The 18,342-nt window shown below is 41.9% G+C and overlaps 1 protein-coding gene across 1 annotated transcript in view; it reads right to left on the bottom strand.

Moving 5' to 3' along the window:
* Nucleotides 1-18,342, bottom strand: part of MOCS3 (molybdenum cofactor synthesis 3) — a 121,074-nt gene that overhangs the window by 66,198 nt on the left and 36,534 nt on the right. The window contains exons 3-6 of the mRNA XM_073560129.1: nucleotides 9,116-9,208; nucleotides 7,875-7,995; nucleotides 3,353-3,427; nucleotides 1,485-1,602 (exon numbers count right to left, since the gene is read on the bottom strand). Of these exons, the coding sequence (XP_073416230.1) occupies nucleotides 1,485-1,602; nucleotides 3,353-3,427; nucleotides 7,875-7,995; nucleotides 9,116-9,208 (407 nt within the window). The remainder of the gene's footprint in view (nucleotides 1-1,484; nucleotides 1,603-3,352; nucleotides 3,428-7,874; nucleotides 7,996-9,115; nucleotides 9,209-18,342) is intronic.

Genomic DNA, 18,342 nt, shown 5'->3' with positions numbered 1-18,342 from the left:
AAAGGTTGAAAAGTTCCAGGGGGGCCGAATACTTTTGCAAGGCACTGTATATATGATCAAAAGGTGTATAGAAAAAATGGTATCGCTAAAAATGTCACTTTGTCATACAAAGAATGCAGCCCCCCAAATTCAATTTTTTTCTATGTGCAGACCATATACCCAGCAAAGTTTCGAGCCCTGCTCTAAAACAAAAATTGAACGGTCTCTGCCAGGTTATGACGATATCCGTTGTGATCTAATAGGTGCCAATTATATATAATGGTTTGTAGCATAACTTAGTGAGGGTTGTTTCTAAGATTTTATATATCTCTAGGTAGCGGAAATTGGTTTTACGCTATACTACACGATATTTGAATATACAGTGGGTACGGAAAGTACTCAGAGCCCTTTACATTTTTCACTCTTTATTTCATTGCAGCCATTTGGTAAATTTAAAAAAGTTCATTTTTTTCTCATTAATGTACACTCTGCACCCCATCTTCACTGAAAAAAAACAGAAATGTAGAAATATTTGCACATTTATTGAAAACTAAAAACAAATATCACATGGAGCTTTCTTCAGCAGTCTTGGCAGATGTGATGAAAAAAACTGCAATGCTTGTTTCTTGCATAAAAACGTATCACCATACAACAAAGCCTACTAGGCTCTAGTCATATGATGGATCTAGCAGAGCACCATGGCTTCTGTTATACTGGATGGCACATACAGACTAAGGCCGGGGTCACACTATCCGACGCAAAATACGGTCAGTATTTTACATGCGTAATACGGATGAATGGCCCCTAAACAGTGCTCCGTATGTCATCCGTAATCAAGGTGTGGTCGCGTATTTTGCGCATGTCAGCATCCGTATGTAATCTGTATGGCATCCGTATGGTGAGATTTTCTCACAGGCTTGCAAAATGGACATATAATGGAGCCCTATGACAGGGTTTCTAACAGAAACCAAAGAATAGATGTAGACACATAGAATACATATATATATCTAAATATATATTCTATGTGTATATATCTATTCTTTCGTTTCTTTATAAAACCTGTCAGTGTGAGTTTACGGTATAGCGCACTGAATTGCCGGCTTTGCTAAAAGACACCTGGTGCGTATTTCTCGCAGGTCACATGTGTGTTCCGTGTGTAATCCGTATTTTTTGCGCACCCATAGACTTGCATTGGCGTACTATGGCCGTAGTACGCTGACAATCGCAGCATGCTGCGATTGGCACGGACCATAGAATACGGATGAGAAATATACGGCTGGTGCGAGGGACCCCATAGAGAATCATTGGTCCGTGTGTAATGCGTGCTTTTAGCGCCTCTCACTCGGCCGTATTCCTCGCCAGTGTGACCCCAGCCTAAGGCTTAGAAATTGCTGAAAATACTGTTGCATTTAAAATAAAAAACAATATGTGGAACCTCCAGTACCATTTTGGATTATCCATCACTGAAACTTATTATTGCACGTCAAAAAGTCAAAAACAATCACCTGGCCTTCCCATCTTAATGCACTTGCTGATACTAATGGTTTACCAGCGGCCACACAAGCATCATTGATCAGATATCTGGTTGGAACATTGTCGGAGCAGTCTGCGATCACGTCATATGTTATAGGTTATGTAAGGATAGTACACGAATCCTGTATCAGGGATCGCTTTCAGTGCATGAAAAGGAACTTGCTGGACTCCATATACAGTGGGGAAAAAAAGTATTTAGTCAGTCAGCAATAGTGCAAGTTCCACCACTTAAAAAGATGAGAGGCGTCTGTAATTTACATCATAGGTAGACCTCAACTATGGGAGACAAACTGAGAAAAAAAAAATCCAGAAAATCACATTGTCTGTTTTTTTTTCATTTTATTTGCATATTATGGTGGAAAATAAGTATTTGGTCAGAAACAAGCAATCAAGATTTCTGGCTCTCACAGACCTGTAACTTCTTCTTTAAGAGTCTCCTCTTTCCTCCACTCATTACCTGTAGTAATGGCACCTGTTTAAACTTGTTATCAGTATAAAAAGACACCTGTGCACACCCTCAAACAGTCTGACTCCAAACTCCACTATGGTGAAGACCAAAGAGCTGTCAAAGGACACCAGAAACAAAATTGTAGCCCTGCACCAGGCTGGGAAGACTGAATCTGCAATAGCCAACCAGCTTGGAGTGAAGAAATCAACTGTGGGAGCAATAATTAGAAAATGGAAGACATACAAGACCAGTGATAATCTCCCTCGATCTGGTGCTCCACGCAAAATCCCACCCCGTGGGGTCAGAATGATCACAAGAACGGTGAGCAAAAATCCCAGAACCATGTGGGGGGACCTAGTGAATGAACTGCAGAGAGCTGGGACCAATGTAACAAGGCCTACCATAAGTAACACACTACGCCACCATGGACTCAGATCCTGCAGTGCCAGACGTGTCCCACTGCTTAAGCCTGTACATGTCCGGGCCCGTCTAAAGTTTGCTAGAGAGCATTTGGATGATCCAGAGGAGTTTTGGGAGAATGTCCTATGGTCTGATGAAACCAAACTGGAACTGTTTGGTAGAAACACAACTTGTCGTGTTTGGAGGAAAAAGAATACTGAGTTGCATCCATCAAACACCATACCTACTATAAAGCATGGTGGTGGAAACATCATGCTTTGGGGCTGTTTCTCTGCAAAGGGGCCAGGACGACTGATCCGGGTACATGAAAGAATGAATGGGGCCATGTATCGTGAGATTTTGAGTGCAAACCTCCTTCCATCAGCAAGGGCATTAAAGATGAAACGTGGCTGGGTCTTTCAACATGACAATGATCCAAAGCACACCGCCAGGGCAACGAAGGAGTGGCTTCGTAAGAAGCATTTCAAGGTCCTGGAGTGGCCTAGCCAGTCTCCAGATCTCAACCCTATAGAAAACCTTTGGAGGGAGTTGAAAGTCCGTGTTGCCAAGCGAAAAGCCAAAAACATCACTGCTCTAGAGGAGATCTGCATGGAGGAATGGGCCAACATACCAACAACAGTGTGTGGCAACCTTGTGAAGACTTACAGAAAACGTTTGACCTCTGTCATTGCCAACAAAGGATATATCACAAAGTATTGAGATGAAATTTTGTTTCTGACCAAATACTTATTTTCCACCATAATATGCAAATAAAATGAAAAAAAAACAGACAATGTGATTTTCTGGATTTTTTTTTTCTCAGTTTGTCTCCCATAGTTGAGGTCTACCTATGATGTAAATTACAGACGCCTCTCAACTTTTTAAGTGGTGGAACTTGCACTATTGCTGACTGACTAAATACTTTTTTTCCCCACTGTACATTGGGGAAACAATAACATTTTTCTGCATTTACAGAAAGACTTGAAAGGATATTGCTGAATAAGTTGCAGAGCATTCCTGGGGTTTAGCATCATCTGATAAGGAACATATTCAACTGAGGAGTTTAAACTGAAATGAGCAATCAGAAAAATTATTAACATCTGATAAGTTAAACATGTATTCACACATGTAATACATAAGAGTGCCATGTACACATTAAAAAAAAGTTGATCAACAGTTAAATGAATATTTGTCCAAGGAGCAATCGTTCCGCAAACACAGCCATATACATTTCAGCTGATATTGGCAGCTACCATAAATGTGAGGACACAATCAGTCTCTTGACCGGAGAGTGACAGCTGCAATGAAATACGTGTCATCACACTCTGGTCAGCAGAGCCACTGGCCAGTCCGAGCATTGCACTGCGATCATCGTCCGTGTTACACGGCTGTCTGACTTCGCCCTTAAATTTATACCTGATGAGTACAGTCGTTACAGAAGAATGAAAAAAAAAAATTCTGTCTTAAAATGGCGTCGGCCATGCCTGCACAGGATCCGATAAATGCTACTGCGCAGGCGGCGCCATCTTGATGGAGACAATTTTTTCCCTCTAGCAAGATGGCACCAGCTGCACATCTATTGGATCGCTGATAGATGCTACTGCGCAGGCACAGCCGGTGCCATTTTGAGACAGAATTTTTTTTTTCCTGAATAAATTTATATCAGTAAATAAAATAATTAAATGCACATTATACGTGCGATCATGCTGCAGTATGTAAAATAGGGTTAGGTCAGTGAAGGATCAGTGACCTGTCAGAAGTCATACAGATGAATATGCAAGCCGAGCACCACATAAAGCCCCCCTCCGGGCCCACCACGAAGCATGAGAATCTCATTAACTGAAAACTACAAATACAGATTAAACAGCAACCACAAGACAGATTTAATCAACCAAGGTATTATTTTAGTCAGTATAACGGTGACGACCTGACATTGTCTGTAGGTTACTGAGCACAACCCTACTGACAGGTTCCCTTTAATTAATGTTCTATTTTGAAGGAACAGAATTATACAGATGCAGCAATACAAAATATGCTTTTTTTTTTCTTATGGAATAAAACAAGTGGATCATTTGAATTTTAATATTTCTTACCTTTTTTATTTTACATGCTTTTTTTAGGGGGCTTTTTTAGTTTAATTGCTGATTTTATATTTTTCAATGCTCCTTCTATATACGACAATAATAAAAAGATAAAAAATGAAAAGAGCAAACTACGTTCTTGGCTGTACAAGGGGACTGAGATGGCAGCAATTGAGGTTTTCGGAAGGCCCCTGGCTAACATGATAACACATAGCGGAGAGGTGAAGATAGTCAGTGCTACATTTATAGAATATAACAGCAGCAACATCTACTCTCTGCTGTTACAGGCAGATTGCTGAGCGACACAGCAGGTACCTGCCGTGTATGATACAAGCTTAGTCCCTGAGCCCATTCCATACATAGGTACCTGATCTAGGATGTACCTTTACGTCCTATATTGGAAAAGTGTTAAGAATAATCTCAGAAACTACCTCCAAAATCCATCCTTCTATTTCGAGCATCTCCTTCCAACCAAAAGTGTAACTTATTATAAATAGAATCATAGAATCGTAGAGTTGGAAGGGACCTCCTGGGCCATCTGGTCCAACCCCCTGCTCAAAGCAGGATTCGCTAAAAAATATTATTAATCAAACTTAAAAGACCTTTCACTAGAATTTTTAATTTAAACGGAGTACCTCATTCAATTGATGATGCGCCATGGATTCTGGACCAATTTTTCTTTATCTTCTGTGCCCCTCTGTTCCAAAATTATGCCCCACAATAATAAAAATGCAAAGGCTTACCATGGCACCTACGGGCCTGCTGAATGTCCTCATCTCTGCCATTTTGGAACTCCTATGAAGCTCTGCCACAGGCTGAACTCCATAAGAGACCATACACTCCACTATATGTTGCTATACTTGATATATAGTATAAGTGATCAAGCAATTACAGATTTACAGTAAGTCCCATAAGAGAACTTAAAGAGAACTTGTCATCAGAATTATGCATGCTAAACTAAAACTATGGTCATAAAGGTGCTGTCATACTGAATAAAAACCTGCAGTGTAGAAATCTGCCTGGTTTTTGTTAAATCATTGTTATAAGTTTCAGATTCCTAAGCTCTTCATACATAGGGGTGGAACTGTGGCTTTGCTACGGCCCCTCAGCAGACTCTGGAGTCTTTAACATCTTCTTCATTTAAATATTGCTCTTGTGCTGTCCAAGTTGTGGGTGGCGTTCACACAGACTGATCTGGTGGTTGGCTTCAGGAAAGTGACGCCGGTGGCGGCACATGCGCAGATCGACCTCCGGTATTCTTCAGTAAGAAGGTGCCTGTGGTGGGTCACACGCAGAATGAGATCTCAGCTATTCATTGAGCTGAAATCTAAGGGTGAGTACACACAGTGCGGATTCCACTGCGGACTTTTCCTTGCGGATTTGCAGGTAAAACCGCAGGTAAAGAGACCTGCAGTTTACCTGAGGATTGGCCAGCGGTTTTCCCCTGCGGATTGACACCTGGACAATGGAACAGGTGTCAAACCGTTGCGGAATCTGCAGAAAGAATTGACATGCTGCGGATTTAAAACCGCAGCAAATCCGCGCAGAAAAATCCGCAGCATGTGCACTGCGGTTTTGAAAACTCATTGGATAACATTGTACTGTACAATGTTTGCGGATCTTCTGCAGATCCGCAGCAGAATCCGCAGCGTGTGCACATACCCTTAGTCTGCGCATGCACAACCACCTGTGCCATTTCCCTTAAGCCCACCACCAGATCAATCTGCGGAAGCGTTGCCCACAGCTAGGTTGGCGACAGTGTGATATTTAAATGAGAAAGAAGATAAATACACCAAAGGCAGCGGGGGAAGGGGGGCTGTTGCACAGCTGAAGACCCTATCCATAATCTTGCACCCATACATGAAGAGTTTAGGAATCTGCAACTTCTAACGATGATTTAAAGGGAACCTGTCAGCAGGATTGTGCTTAGTAACCTACAGACAGTGTCAGGTTGGCGCTGTTATACCTGTTGAAATGATGCCTTGGTTGTTGATATCCGTCTTGTGGTTGTTGTTTTATCTGTATTTGTAGCTTTCAGTTAATGCTCCGGGGCGGCCTGTTGGTTAATGACAGATCACTGATCCTTTGCTGATCTGCCCCAATTTTACAGAATGCATATACCATTGTGGGGTTAGAAAAAAAAAATTTCATCCAGAAAAATAGCTGCAGCAGCGGCACCTGCGCTGTAGCATCTGTAGTTTAATGAGGAAAATCCTGCTGACAGGTTCGCTTTAACAAAAAACAGGCTGAAGATTTCTACACTGACGGTATATATTAAATCAGTATGACATCATCTTTAGTTTAAACATGGATAATGCTGATGGTTCCCTTTAAAAAATGTTTAAATATAAAAATTTAAATCAAACCCCTCCCACACATTTTACTATTAAAAGTAAAGGAAAAAATATTAGATATCTCTCTAGAAATAAAAGATTGATATGTCAAAATATAGAATAAATCTGATTAGTAAAAGCCGTAAAAAAGAAAAAAAACAAAATGCAAGAATTGCAGGATTTTATGGTAACCTCACCTCACAATCCCTCACTCAGCCCCATCAACTCAAAGAAAATGTTACGGGTCTTGGGAAATGGCAACACATTTTTTGAATTATTATACAAAATTCTGAATTTTTTCATTACTTAAATATAAAAAAAAGTCGAAGTATTGTGGTAACCACACAAACTTGGACAAAATACACAATGAATGGCATAAAAAAAACAAACAAAAAAAACAATGGAGGAATTGCACTTTTTTTCTTAATAATAAATGCTATTTTATTCAACTATCAGTACTTTCTCTCTGTCTCTATGATGAGGAACATGTTTGTGCTTCGGGGTGACCTGTGGTCAGGTCTTTCATTGGTCTCTCTGGCCCAGAGCAGGAAGATAAGACTCTGCCCACAGTCGCGCCCTGGATCACAGGCATATCATTAGCTGAAAAGTTCTAACACTGATTACAGAAGAACCACAAGATGGATTTCTTCACCCCAGCTATCATTTTCATCAGTATAACAGTGACAACATGACAGTGTCTGTAGTTTACTGAGCACAATCCTGCTGACAGTTTCACTTTAATTTTTCATACTCTATTGACATGGACAAATCACATGAGTTGAAGACAGGGTCATAAATAGACTAATGCAAATAACCCCAACTAATAATAAACATCATCAAATTATAAAATGAACAAACAAAAGATAATGTGGGAGATTTATCAAAATTAGTGCAATAAAAGAGTGCACCTTCCTATAGTAACCAATCAGATTCCAGTTCCCAGTTTTCAAAAGGCCTTTAAACCACTACAACTTAACATAAATAACATGATTGGTTGATGTGGACAACATCTCAAGTTTTCCTTTAGCTTTGACACATCGTTCTCATGGTGTTAACAGGATAAACAATTTAAAAATGACAACCGATTAAAGAACCACATACTTCCTTAGCGTTTTCACAACAGAGGCAGATTTTGACATGCCTTTTCTTTTTTCTCCATGTAAAACTTGTCTATGAAGATTGCTTGTTTCTACTACATCATAATCCAGCAATCCCAATCGTCCTGTGCACACAAAGAGACACTTTAAAACTTTACCCTATTTTTGAAGTACAAACTATTTGTAATATAACATAAAATAACTATATTCTGTACAAAAATTCAGACTTTCTAAGCAACATATATATTTTTTTTTGCTTGTCTTAAAGGGGACTTCCAGGTATTTTCCCTCAATATATGGCTGGTAGTTTAGGCTGGAGCACAGGTACAGTCACTAGCTTTGCAGTGAACTTTCAGAGGAATAGTATATCTAACTAATGGCTACAGAATACAACATATAAGAGATACAAAAAAACCTTTGTATACTTTATCGATTATGGACTACTTCTGCTATTCCTCTGTAACCCACTGCTGTACACTGTTGTCCTGGGTCATGTTAGGGAACCTGGCAGCAGACTATGCCCCCATAAAGTGTTAAGGGGGTTTTACACATAGCGATATCGCTATAACGTCACCGATTTTGTGACGTTATAGCGATATCGCTATGTGTGATACTTACCTCCAACCGGTTCCCCCGCTGTCCATCGCTGATCGCGCGAGAATGTCCGGCTCCATTTCTCGTCGGGTGCTTCCTGCTGGGCTTCCTGCTGGCGCCGACGAGCGACGCGTGAGGCGGGCGGGAGGACGTCAGGATCGCTGTGTGTGAAAGGTGAGTATCATGCGCTGCGTCGCTGCTGCATCGCTGTGAGGTCTGCCTGTGTGACAGCTCACTAGCGATCATTTAGCGATGCACCAGCGATCCTGAACGGGTCGGATCGCTCGTCGGATCGCTGGTGCATCGCTAAATGTAAAAGGGGCCTTTAGGGGTGCTTTATCAGCCTCCTAATGATATTTGTCACAATGCACTTATTATATAGGTGTTTATGTACTGAAGTTTAATCTCGGCGCTTTTGTCCCCAGACTAGTCCAGGAGAGCCATCATTCATCTCTGCACTTCTCTGGCATCACGCCCCTGCTGTGTAAATGGTAAATCAGAGTGTGCAGAGATAGCTAATTCTTTGAACACAAGGAAAGAAACGCTGAATATATGTTCAAAGTGTTGGAAAATGACTTGCATGGTACTAGAGTAACTGTGCCACAACAAATACAGAAAATAAAACAAAGTAAAAAAAAAGTCAGATATCACCTATTCCAGCTGCAGCCAAATATTGAGCTAATGGACATCCCAAACCTCCACATCCTATGATTAACACAGATGCTCTTGATAAGTTTTGTTGACCTGGAGAAAGAAAACCCATAAATATTGACTGTTAAACAATTTGAAAGACTTCTTCTGCTTGGAAATAACTAGAAGTACAGGTGCTTCTCACAAAAATGAGAATATCATTAAAAAGTTAATTTATTTCAGTTCTTCAATACAAAAAGTGAAACTCATATTATATAGAGTCATTACAAACAGAGTGATCTATTTCAAGTGTTTATTTCTGTTAATGTTGATGATTATGGCTTACAGCCAATGAAAACCCAAAGTCATTATCTCAGTAAATTAGAATAATTAACAAAAACACCTGTAAAGGCTTCCTAAGCATTTAAAAAGGTCCCTTAGTCTGCTTCAGAAGGCTCCACAATCATGGGGAAGACTGCTGACTTGACAGATGTTCAGAAGGCAGTCATTGACACACTCCACAAGGAAAGTAAATTTTGCATTTAATTTGGAAATCAAGTTCCCAGAATCTGGAGGAAGAGTGGGAGAGGCCACAATCCAAGCTGCTTGAATTGCAGTGATGGTTTAGGGGAGCCATGTCATCTGCTGGTGTAGTTCCACTGTGTTTTACCAAGACCAAAGTCAGCGCAGCCATCTACCCGGAAATTTTTAGAGCACTTCTTGCTTCCCTCTGCCGACAAGCTTTTTGGAGATGGACATTTCATTCTCCAGCAGGACTTGGCACCTGTCCACACAGCCAAAAGTACCAATTCCTGGTTTAAAAACAACACTACCACTGTGCTTGATTGGCCAGCCAACTCGCCTGACGTTAAACCCATAGAGAATCTACGGGGTATTGTCAAGAGGAAGATGAGAGACACCAGACACAACAATGCAGACGAGCTGAAGGCTGCTATCAAAGCAACCTGGGCTTCCATAACACCTCAGCAGTGCCACATGCCACGCCGCATTGATGCAGTAGTTGATGCAAAATGAGCCCCGACCAAGTATTGAGTGCATTTACTGACATACATTTCAGTAGGCCAACATTTTGGATTTTAAAATCATTTTTTAAAGCTGGTGTTATAAAGTATTCTTATTTACTGAGCTAATGACTTTTGAGTTTTGATTGGCTGTAAGTCATAATCATCAACATTAACAGAAATAAACACTAGAAATAGATCACTGTTTGCAATGACTCTATATAATACAGTGCTGTGCAAATTAATTGGGACAAAGCATTTTTTTAAGTAAAATCGTAAGTTTGTTACCAGACAGTGATTGAAACCAGTTTTAACTGCTTTGAACAGGTGTGAGTGCCTGTTCAAAGCAGTTAAAACTGGTTTGAATCACTGACTGGTAACCAACTTGCGATTTTACTTAAAACAATGCTTTGTCCCAACTAATTTGCACAGCACTGTATATGAGTTTCACTTTTTGTATTGAAGAAGTGAAATAAGTAAATTTTTTGATATTTTAATTTTGTGAGAAGCACTTGTATAACACAAAATAACATTCAGGTTAATCTACATAATTTCAAAATGCACAGAACTACAGTTATATTAATTTGAAAGCACAGTAATACAGTCATGCATTGTAAACTGCATACTACATGAGAATTTCAGCAGATAAACTTCTACAGTATACAACAGATAAAATAAGAATTGAACACGCCACCAATTTTCTAAGTGAATATATTTCTAAAGGTGCTGTTGACATGAAATTCTCACCAGATGTCTGTAACAACCCATCCAATCCACACAGGCAAATAAATCAATATATAGATGTGCACAGATAAAGGTATATGTAAATAATAATGGGTAAATATTATGCAGCATAGAAATTGGAGCTGGTTTAATTTTGAAATCTGCCATTACTAGGTGATGAGGGCCCCCAAGTCACTTACTGAAGCTATTGAAAAGGGTGTTCAAAACTGTTTGTTCTGCATAACTAAAATTTTTGTCATTTTTCATGGAACCCATCATTTTTACTGAAATACATTTTTGGGAGGCAACAACTGGGTTGAATTCCCCAGGCAGCACCCTGCCAAGGATTGCACCCCTAGACAGGAATGAGCACAAAAGAAATCAATCTACATTAGTAATGGCTAATATCTTCTAGCGATTGTGCTTATTTTGCTTGTCCTTCGGCTACAACATCAAAATTCTCCAATACACGTTCTTCATTCACTGTTATTCATTGGCACTAAGCCACATTGATGGAGAGGGCGATCACTCGAGGGATACAACCCAGATTCTTTTCCCCATGGTCTGTACATCATGTTACCCATGGGAAATACTATTCAAATTTAATAAGGCACGCAGACACTGTGCTATTGCTTCAAGAATAGATGGCCATTATCAGTCCAGGACCTTGCATTGTATTATGGTAGTTATAAAATGTACGGTCAATTAGGTTTGGCAGAGACCACATACTTAGGGAGGTGAACTCTGAGTTGACCCACCACAGAACATTTCAGTCACTCTTATGGACTTAGGGTACCGTTACACATAGCGATGCACCAGCGATCCCGACCAGTGAAATGACGCAGTCAGGATCGCTGGTGCATCGCTAGGTGGTCGCTAGTGAGCTGCCATACAGCCAGATCTCACTAGCGACATCGCTGGGGACGGGGATCGCTACTTACCTGTCAGACGCGGCGATCCTGCGTTCTCCCGCCCGGCTCCACGCGTCGCTCGTCTCTCCACAGGAAGCCCAGCAGGAAGTGGCCGACGAGAAATGATCCAGGAGCTTCTCGTGCGATCAGTGATAATCAGCGGGGGAGCCGGTCAGAGGTAAGTATCACATGCAGCGATATCGCTAGCAATATCGCTGTAACGTCACAAAATCGGTGACTTTACAGCAATATTGCTAGCGATATCGCAGTGTGTAACGGGGGCTTTACACGCAATCGCAGAAGGGTGTGTATAGATGAACACTGCATCCAGGGTCGTCTCCAGGTTTTCCTGGGACTCGGACAAAAGAGTCTCAGTGGGCCCCTTTCACACATACCACGATTCATGTTGCACAGAAAAGAAATATAAGTATACTACAATGCCAATTATTTCACTTACTATTACATTACATGAGTGATATCTATTGTAAATTGTACAATAACATACATATAGTATAGTCCCATATTTCTCCATATAGTATAATGCACAGCCCACAGTCTTCTATACAGTATAATGCGCAGCCCATAGTCCTCCACATAGTAAAATGCTCAGCCTGTAGTCCTCCATATATGATGTACAGCCCATAGTCCTCCATGTAATGTTATGCACCCCGCATATGCACCTCCATATATAATGCACACCATATAGTCCTACATATTAGTATAATACACAGCCCACATCCTTCATATCGTATAATGCACCTCCATATATAATGAACAGCCCATGGTCATCCATGCAGTATAATGCACAGCTCATATTCATCCATGTAGTAGTATAGCCTCTGTGTGCCCACCAATTTAAAAAAAAAAAAATATATTCACCTCCCATCCACTCCCCCACCGCATAGCGTCCTCTTCTGAAGCCGGCAGCTAACTTCAGTGTGCAAGAGACGGGAGCACTTAACGTCACTGTCATGCGCCCCCAGTCACATGGACACCCAATGGGTCTGTGCGCTGCAATACACTTCAAGACGCACATCCAGCTAAGTATTTTCTAGTGTTGGCGGGCCCCTCACCCGCCGGTTTTACGCCTTTACTGATGGCGAGTGCTCCCCCCTTCATTTATCCAAGGCGCCGGCACTTGCCTGGGTATGCTGGCTGGCTACGCCGGCCCTGACTGCATCTGTGCACTTAGCCTATAATATATTTCGGGAGCTGTGCATGATGTATACTGTAACCCTGCCATGATCAACCATTCATCAGACGAAGGCCGACAGTATGTTCACTTGCATACGGTGTGGTTTTCCTGTGTAGAAAAGCGCAGAAGACTGAATTTTCCAATGACTCAGCATTTATCCTGACAGTAGACAATGTTGAAAGCAAAGCTCCTAAGGGTACACGCCTCACCGTGAGCACAAATACAGTTTTTTTACCTAACTTTGAACAGCAGGTTAGCAGCAGTTTATCCCTACCCATATATGTCGAGGTCACTTGGACATTCCTAAGGTTATGCTTGCATTAAACAGCTCAAAAGTGGTTAAAATAGAGTCCTAGGAGACTTCAGAGTATAAAACTCTTATTTGTCCAGGCAATTAGAGGCTTTGCAGTATTGAGACTCACGGTTAATCGATTTGCTGTAAATCAAATTTTTGGGAGAAATTTGTCAAAGGGTGTGAATTCGAATTTCAAAAGATTGAATCATCTCTAAGAAGCTGAGGATCCAGAGAGCATGTTGGGGTCAAGACCCATGTGCTTTCTTCATAAAATACCAATTCCCTCTAATAAATGCTTTTTTCAGCATCTGTTGCCAACAGAATCAGAGTGTGGCAATGTTTGGAGGCATAGCAGATCAGATTAGTGGCCTTTGTCCTGATATCATGGGCCAGGAAAGTGGGCATAAAGCCAATGTAATTCATTATTTGTTGCAAGAAGGGGGTCAGCCCGTAGTTTTACATTCACAATGAGAAAGGGGATCAGTCTAATAAAAAGTGGTTTATTATGGAAAATAACCAACGCCGCAAATAAAAAATGTTGGATTCAGATTTCGTTTCTCTATGTCCACAACAACCCACACAAAATACCATGTCATTCTTTATCACACAAGGTGGATGCGGCCTTTAAAAAAAAAAAAAAAATGAATAACCATTCCAGAATAGAACAACACCACTATATAAATTGGGTGTCGACCAATGTTATAAAGCTAAATTACTTATTGTGTGGTGAATACCATAATATGCAAAAACAATGCAGAGTTCCTATGCCTCCTACTAAAATCTGGAATGAAAAAGGATTTAAAAAAAGCCCTATTTACCTAAATTGGCAGATGAACACTTCAGCTTGTCTCACAAAAATCACACCCCTGCACATCTCTGTTTATGTAAAAATAATGTTTTGGGTTTTAATGTGACAACACATTTTTTTTTAATTCTTTTTTTGTACAAAATTAGTAAAATATAACAAAACAAACATAGTGTTGTCATTATTGCATTAATAAAGATGGCAAGTCAATTATGCTGAAAGTTAAAAGGTGTTTAACCCCTTCACCCCAAAGCCTGTTTTCACCTTCCTGACCGGGCCAATTTTTACAATTCTGACCACTGGGACAGGTATGAGGTTATAGCTCTAGAACGCTTCAACGGATCCTGGTGATTCTCAGATTGTTTTCTTGTGACACACTGCACTTTACGATAGTGGTAAAATTTCTTTAATATGACTTGCGCTTATTTGTGAACAAAAAAAAAACGGAAATTTGGCGAAAAGTTAGCAATTTTCAAACTTAATTTTTATGCCCTTAAATCAGAGTCATATCACACAAAATAGTTAATAAATAACATTTCCCACATGTCTACTTTGTTAGGAAGTTATATGGGTTAAAAGTTGATCAGCGATTTCTCATTTTTACAACAAAATTTGCAAAACCTTTTTTTTAGGGACCACCTCACACTTCAAGTCACTTTGAGGAGTCAATATGACAGAAAATACCCAAATGTGACACCATTCTAAAAACTGCACCCCTGAAGGTACTCAAAACCACATTCAAGAAGTTTATTAACCTTTCAGGTGCTTCATAGGAATTTCTGGAATGTGGAAGGAAAAAATAAATATTTACTTTTCTCTCACAAAGATTTTCCTTTAGACCTACTGTATTTTGCGGTTTATAAGACACACCCTAAATTTTGAGAAAAATAGGAAAAAAAAAATTTTTTTGGGAATAAAATGGTGATGCTTCTTACAATCCATGTATCATACTGCTTACCAGGGGTGGTGGCAGCGGTGAAGCAGGGTTCCAGGTTCGATGCTGGCGGAGGCAGGAGTGGGGCGATGCTGCAGACCCCAGATTGGGAGAAAGGGGTGATCAGATGTGCAATGCTGCGGGTGTTTGGTTGGGACCCCCGGACTTCCATGGTCTACGTTGTGGTGGACTCCGGGAAAATGGCTGCTGGGGGCAGCCTTACAGATTTGCTCAATGAATAAGTTTGCTCTTTCAGCCCAAGATGTTGCCATTGCCCTTGTAGAGTGGGCCATCAGGTCGTCCGGGACCAGTCTTCCCGCACCCACATAGGCCAACTTGATAGCTTCCCTTACACACCTTGATAGGGTACCCTTCGAGGCTCCCGGTCCCTTCCTAGAACCCTGGAAGGAGATAAACAGAGCCCTATCCTTCCTCCAAGATTTTGTTGCCGGTAAATATTGAAGGAGGCACCTCCTGACATCTAGGGTGTTTAATTTCTTTTCCCCATCATTCTTCGGGTTAGGACAGAAGGAAGGTAGAGATATCTCCTGCGATCTATGGAATCTAGACACTACTTTAGGCAGATAGGGTAGTCTTAAAACCTGATCCTGCCTATCATCTATTACCATAGTAAAGGGAGGATCTGCTGAAAGGGCCTGAATGTTGCCGATTTTCCGTGCCGATGTAAGGGCTACTAAGAGATGGTTTTTAATGTAACTAGATTCATGGACCCTTCAGCTAAATGTTCAAAAGGGGGTTCAATTAAAGCATTTAAGACCAAGTTCAAGTCACATGGAGGGACCCTGGTCTTCAGGACTGGTCTGGATCTAGTGCAGGCCTTAATAAATCTGACCACTCACCGATTACCTGCTAGGTTGTAATCATATACAGCCCCTAAGGCTTACACCTGAACTTTCAAGGTACTAAGTGCCAGGCCCTGTTCCTGCCCCTTCTGAAGGAACTCCAGGATTTCTCTTAGGGGTACCTTTCCCTCTGGAGAACATCCTGTAGATGACAAAAATTTCTTCCAGGTCCTACCATAAATTTTTGTAGTGTCCGGCTTCCTACTAGCAAGTAACGTAGAGATCAGGTTGGTAGAGAACCCCTTACCCTCTAGCACCGACCTCTCACATTCTAAGTGAAGCCCAGTCACCTGAGGATGAAACACGGACCCCTGAGCTAGAAGGTCTGGGACCTCCGGAAGGACCCACAGTTCGGTGACCGACATGCTCCTCAGCCAAAAGAACCAGGTCCTCTTGGGCCAAAAGGGAGTGAAGAGTATTACCCTCTTCCCGTTCTGCCTGATCTTCCTGAGAACTGCTGGTATTAGACAGATTGGGGGAAAGGATAGGCTAGGGAAAAATGCCATCTGATTCGGAAGGCGTCCACCGCCATTCTCTTCTGGATTCAGGGAACAGAACATCTTTACTTTGCTGTTCTGATGAGTGGCAAAAAGGTCAATCTCCGGTTCCCCCCACATGTCCACCAAACGCCTGAACACCATTGTTTTGAGGGACCATTCGCCCTGCAGCTCAAAAATTCCGCTGTTACATTGTCCTTCCCCTTGATGTGGAGTGTAGATAGTGACAAGATGTTCTTCTCCGCAAGGTTGAAAATACATCTGGCCACATTCATTAGGGTCTGGGACCGTGTGCCACCCCCCCCTGATGATTTAGATATGCCACAGTAACCTGATTGTCTGACAATATCTTCACATGATGGTGTCGCAGGAACGGTAGGACAGCCTGTAACGCATTCTCTAACACCTGAAGCTCCAACATATTTGAGAAGGCTTCCCTTTCTATTGCAGACCATGTCCCCTGAACTAAATGGTCGTCCAGATGTGCTCCCCATCCCTTGGGACTGGCATCTATGGCAACTACGCTGGTGATGTAAGGAAACCAATGGACCCCCTCCCGAAGTGATTTTATGTTCAACCACCAGCGGAGAGAACGTATAACCTCCCGTGGTAGTGTCAGTGTACCTTCCAGATACCCCAGCAACATATGTTGGCTTTATAGGACGAACCCCTGCAACTCCCTTGACTGGATCTGGGCCCACTTCACTGCCGGGATACATGAGGTCAGGGAGCCCAGGAGGGACACAGCACTTCTGAGGGTCATCTGTTGTGAATTCTCTCTCTGGCTTCCCTCTGGTGATTACTGAAGGTAGTGGAGCTGATGTGATTGACAGAGGAAGACGATTGGATATCTGGGGTTTCTGATTGGGATTTAAGACAGCTGACTCCCTCTATCCCTGCTGGTGATATTCTTCCTGTGCCCTCTGTGGTCTGATTGTCATGATCCCAGTGCAGGTTTTGACCTGCATGTCAGGGGTTAATGTCTTGAGCTCAGTGCAGGCTTTGACCTGCACACCTGGGGTTAATTATTGTGGCCTCTCTTTGGTTCAGGCAGAGCTTTTTATAGCCCTGAGAAACTCCAATCCCTGTCAGTTATACTTTTGCCTTTGGCCGAGTGTTGTGACCCCTGTGTGCCTGTTCGTTGTCTTGTATAGCTTGCTTATATGGTTCTGATCCGGTTCTGTCCCCCGTTGTGAGTTTGCCTGTTGATTCTGTAGTGTATATCTGCTTCTCTGGTTTCTGACTTCTTGGCTACATCTTGACTATCCGTTCTGTCTGGCCCTTTGGTAATTGTCGTGCCATCTCGTGCTCTGACCCCAGCCTGATCTGGTTTATGTCCCTGTCTATGCCAATTAGTAACTTTGTTCCGTAGTTACCATTCTAGGAGTTTTCCTGCAGCTCCTAGCTCTCTGGAGTTTAGGCCATGCCCCCAGCAATCACGTGCTTCAGGTCCTGTGGGTCTGAAGCACACATCTTCTCTGCTGCTGCCCGCTCCACAGGAATCTCTGAGCAGTTTGTCTTACTCAGGACACACGCACTGGCTCAGTGAGCAAGTGCCATGCGGTGTTCCTGACACTGATGTCTCCTGCTCTTTCCCTGCATGTTCAGCTAAGTGGATCATTTGTGATTCTGTTTGCATTGGATCTGGTTTTGTTTATCTCTGCTTTGTGCGGGAAAGCCAGCTCCGGCTGGGGCTGTGCCGAATCACCGCCCATATGTTACTGCATGTGCCAGTTTGTTTTGTCCCCTGTTATATTGGTCTCTTTTTGCTTTGCTTTCAGAATATACCAGAGTGCTGATATAGTGGGGGCGAAGTCATGCGACTTCAGTGTTTTTCTGCATCAGACGTGTTGGACTTTTTGCAGGGTTTTTTGCGTGATTGCAGACAGTGTGTTTCCTTTCCTATCTAGTTAGTGTGGGCCCCATCGTTTGCTCAGTCTATTTTCCTGCCTACGTTTGTGTTTTCATCTTGTCTCACCGACAATATATGTTTGGGGGCTATC

This window comes from Dendrobates tinctorius, unplaced genomic scaffold (assembly GCF_039654945.1).
Source record: "Dendrobates tinctorius isolate UK_male_01 unplaced genomic scaffold, ASM3965494v1 ptg000293l, whole genome shotgun sequence".
Taxonomy (NCBI): Eukaryota; Metazoa; Chordata; class Amphibia; order Anura; family Dendrobatidae; genus Dendrobates; species Dendrobates tinctorius.
This window is presented reverse-complemented; position numbering and strand designations above follow the sequence as displayed.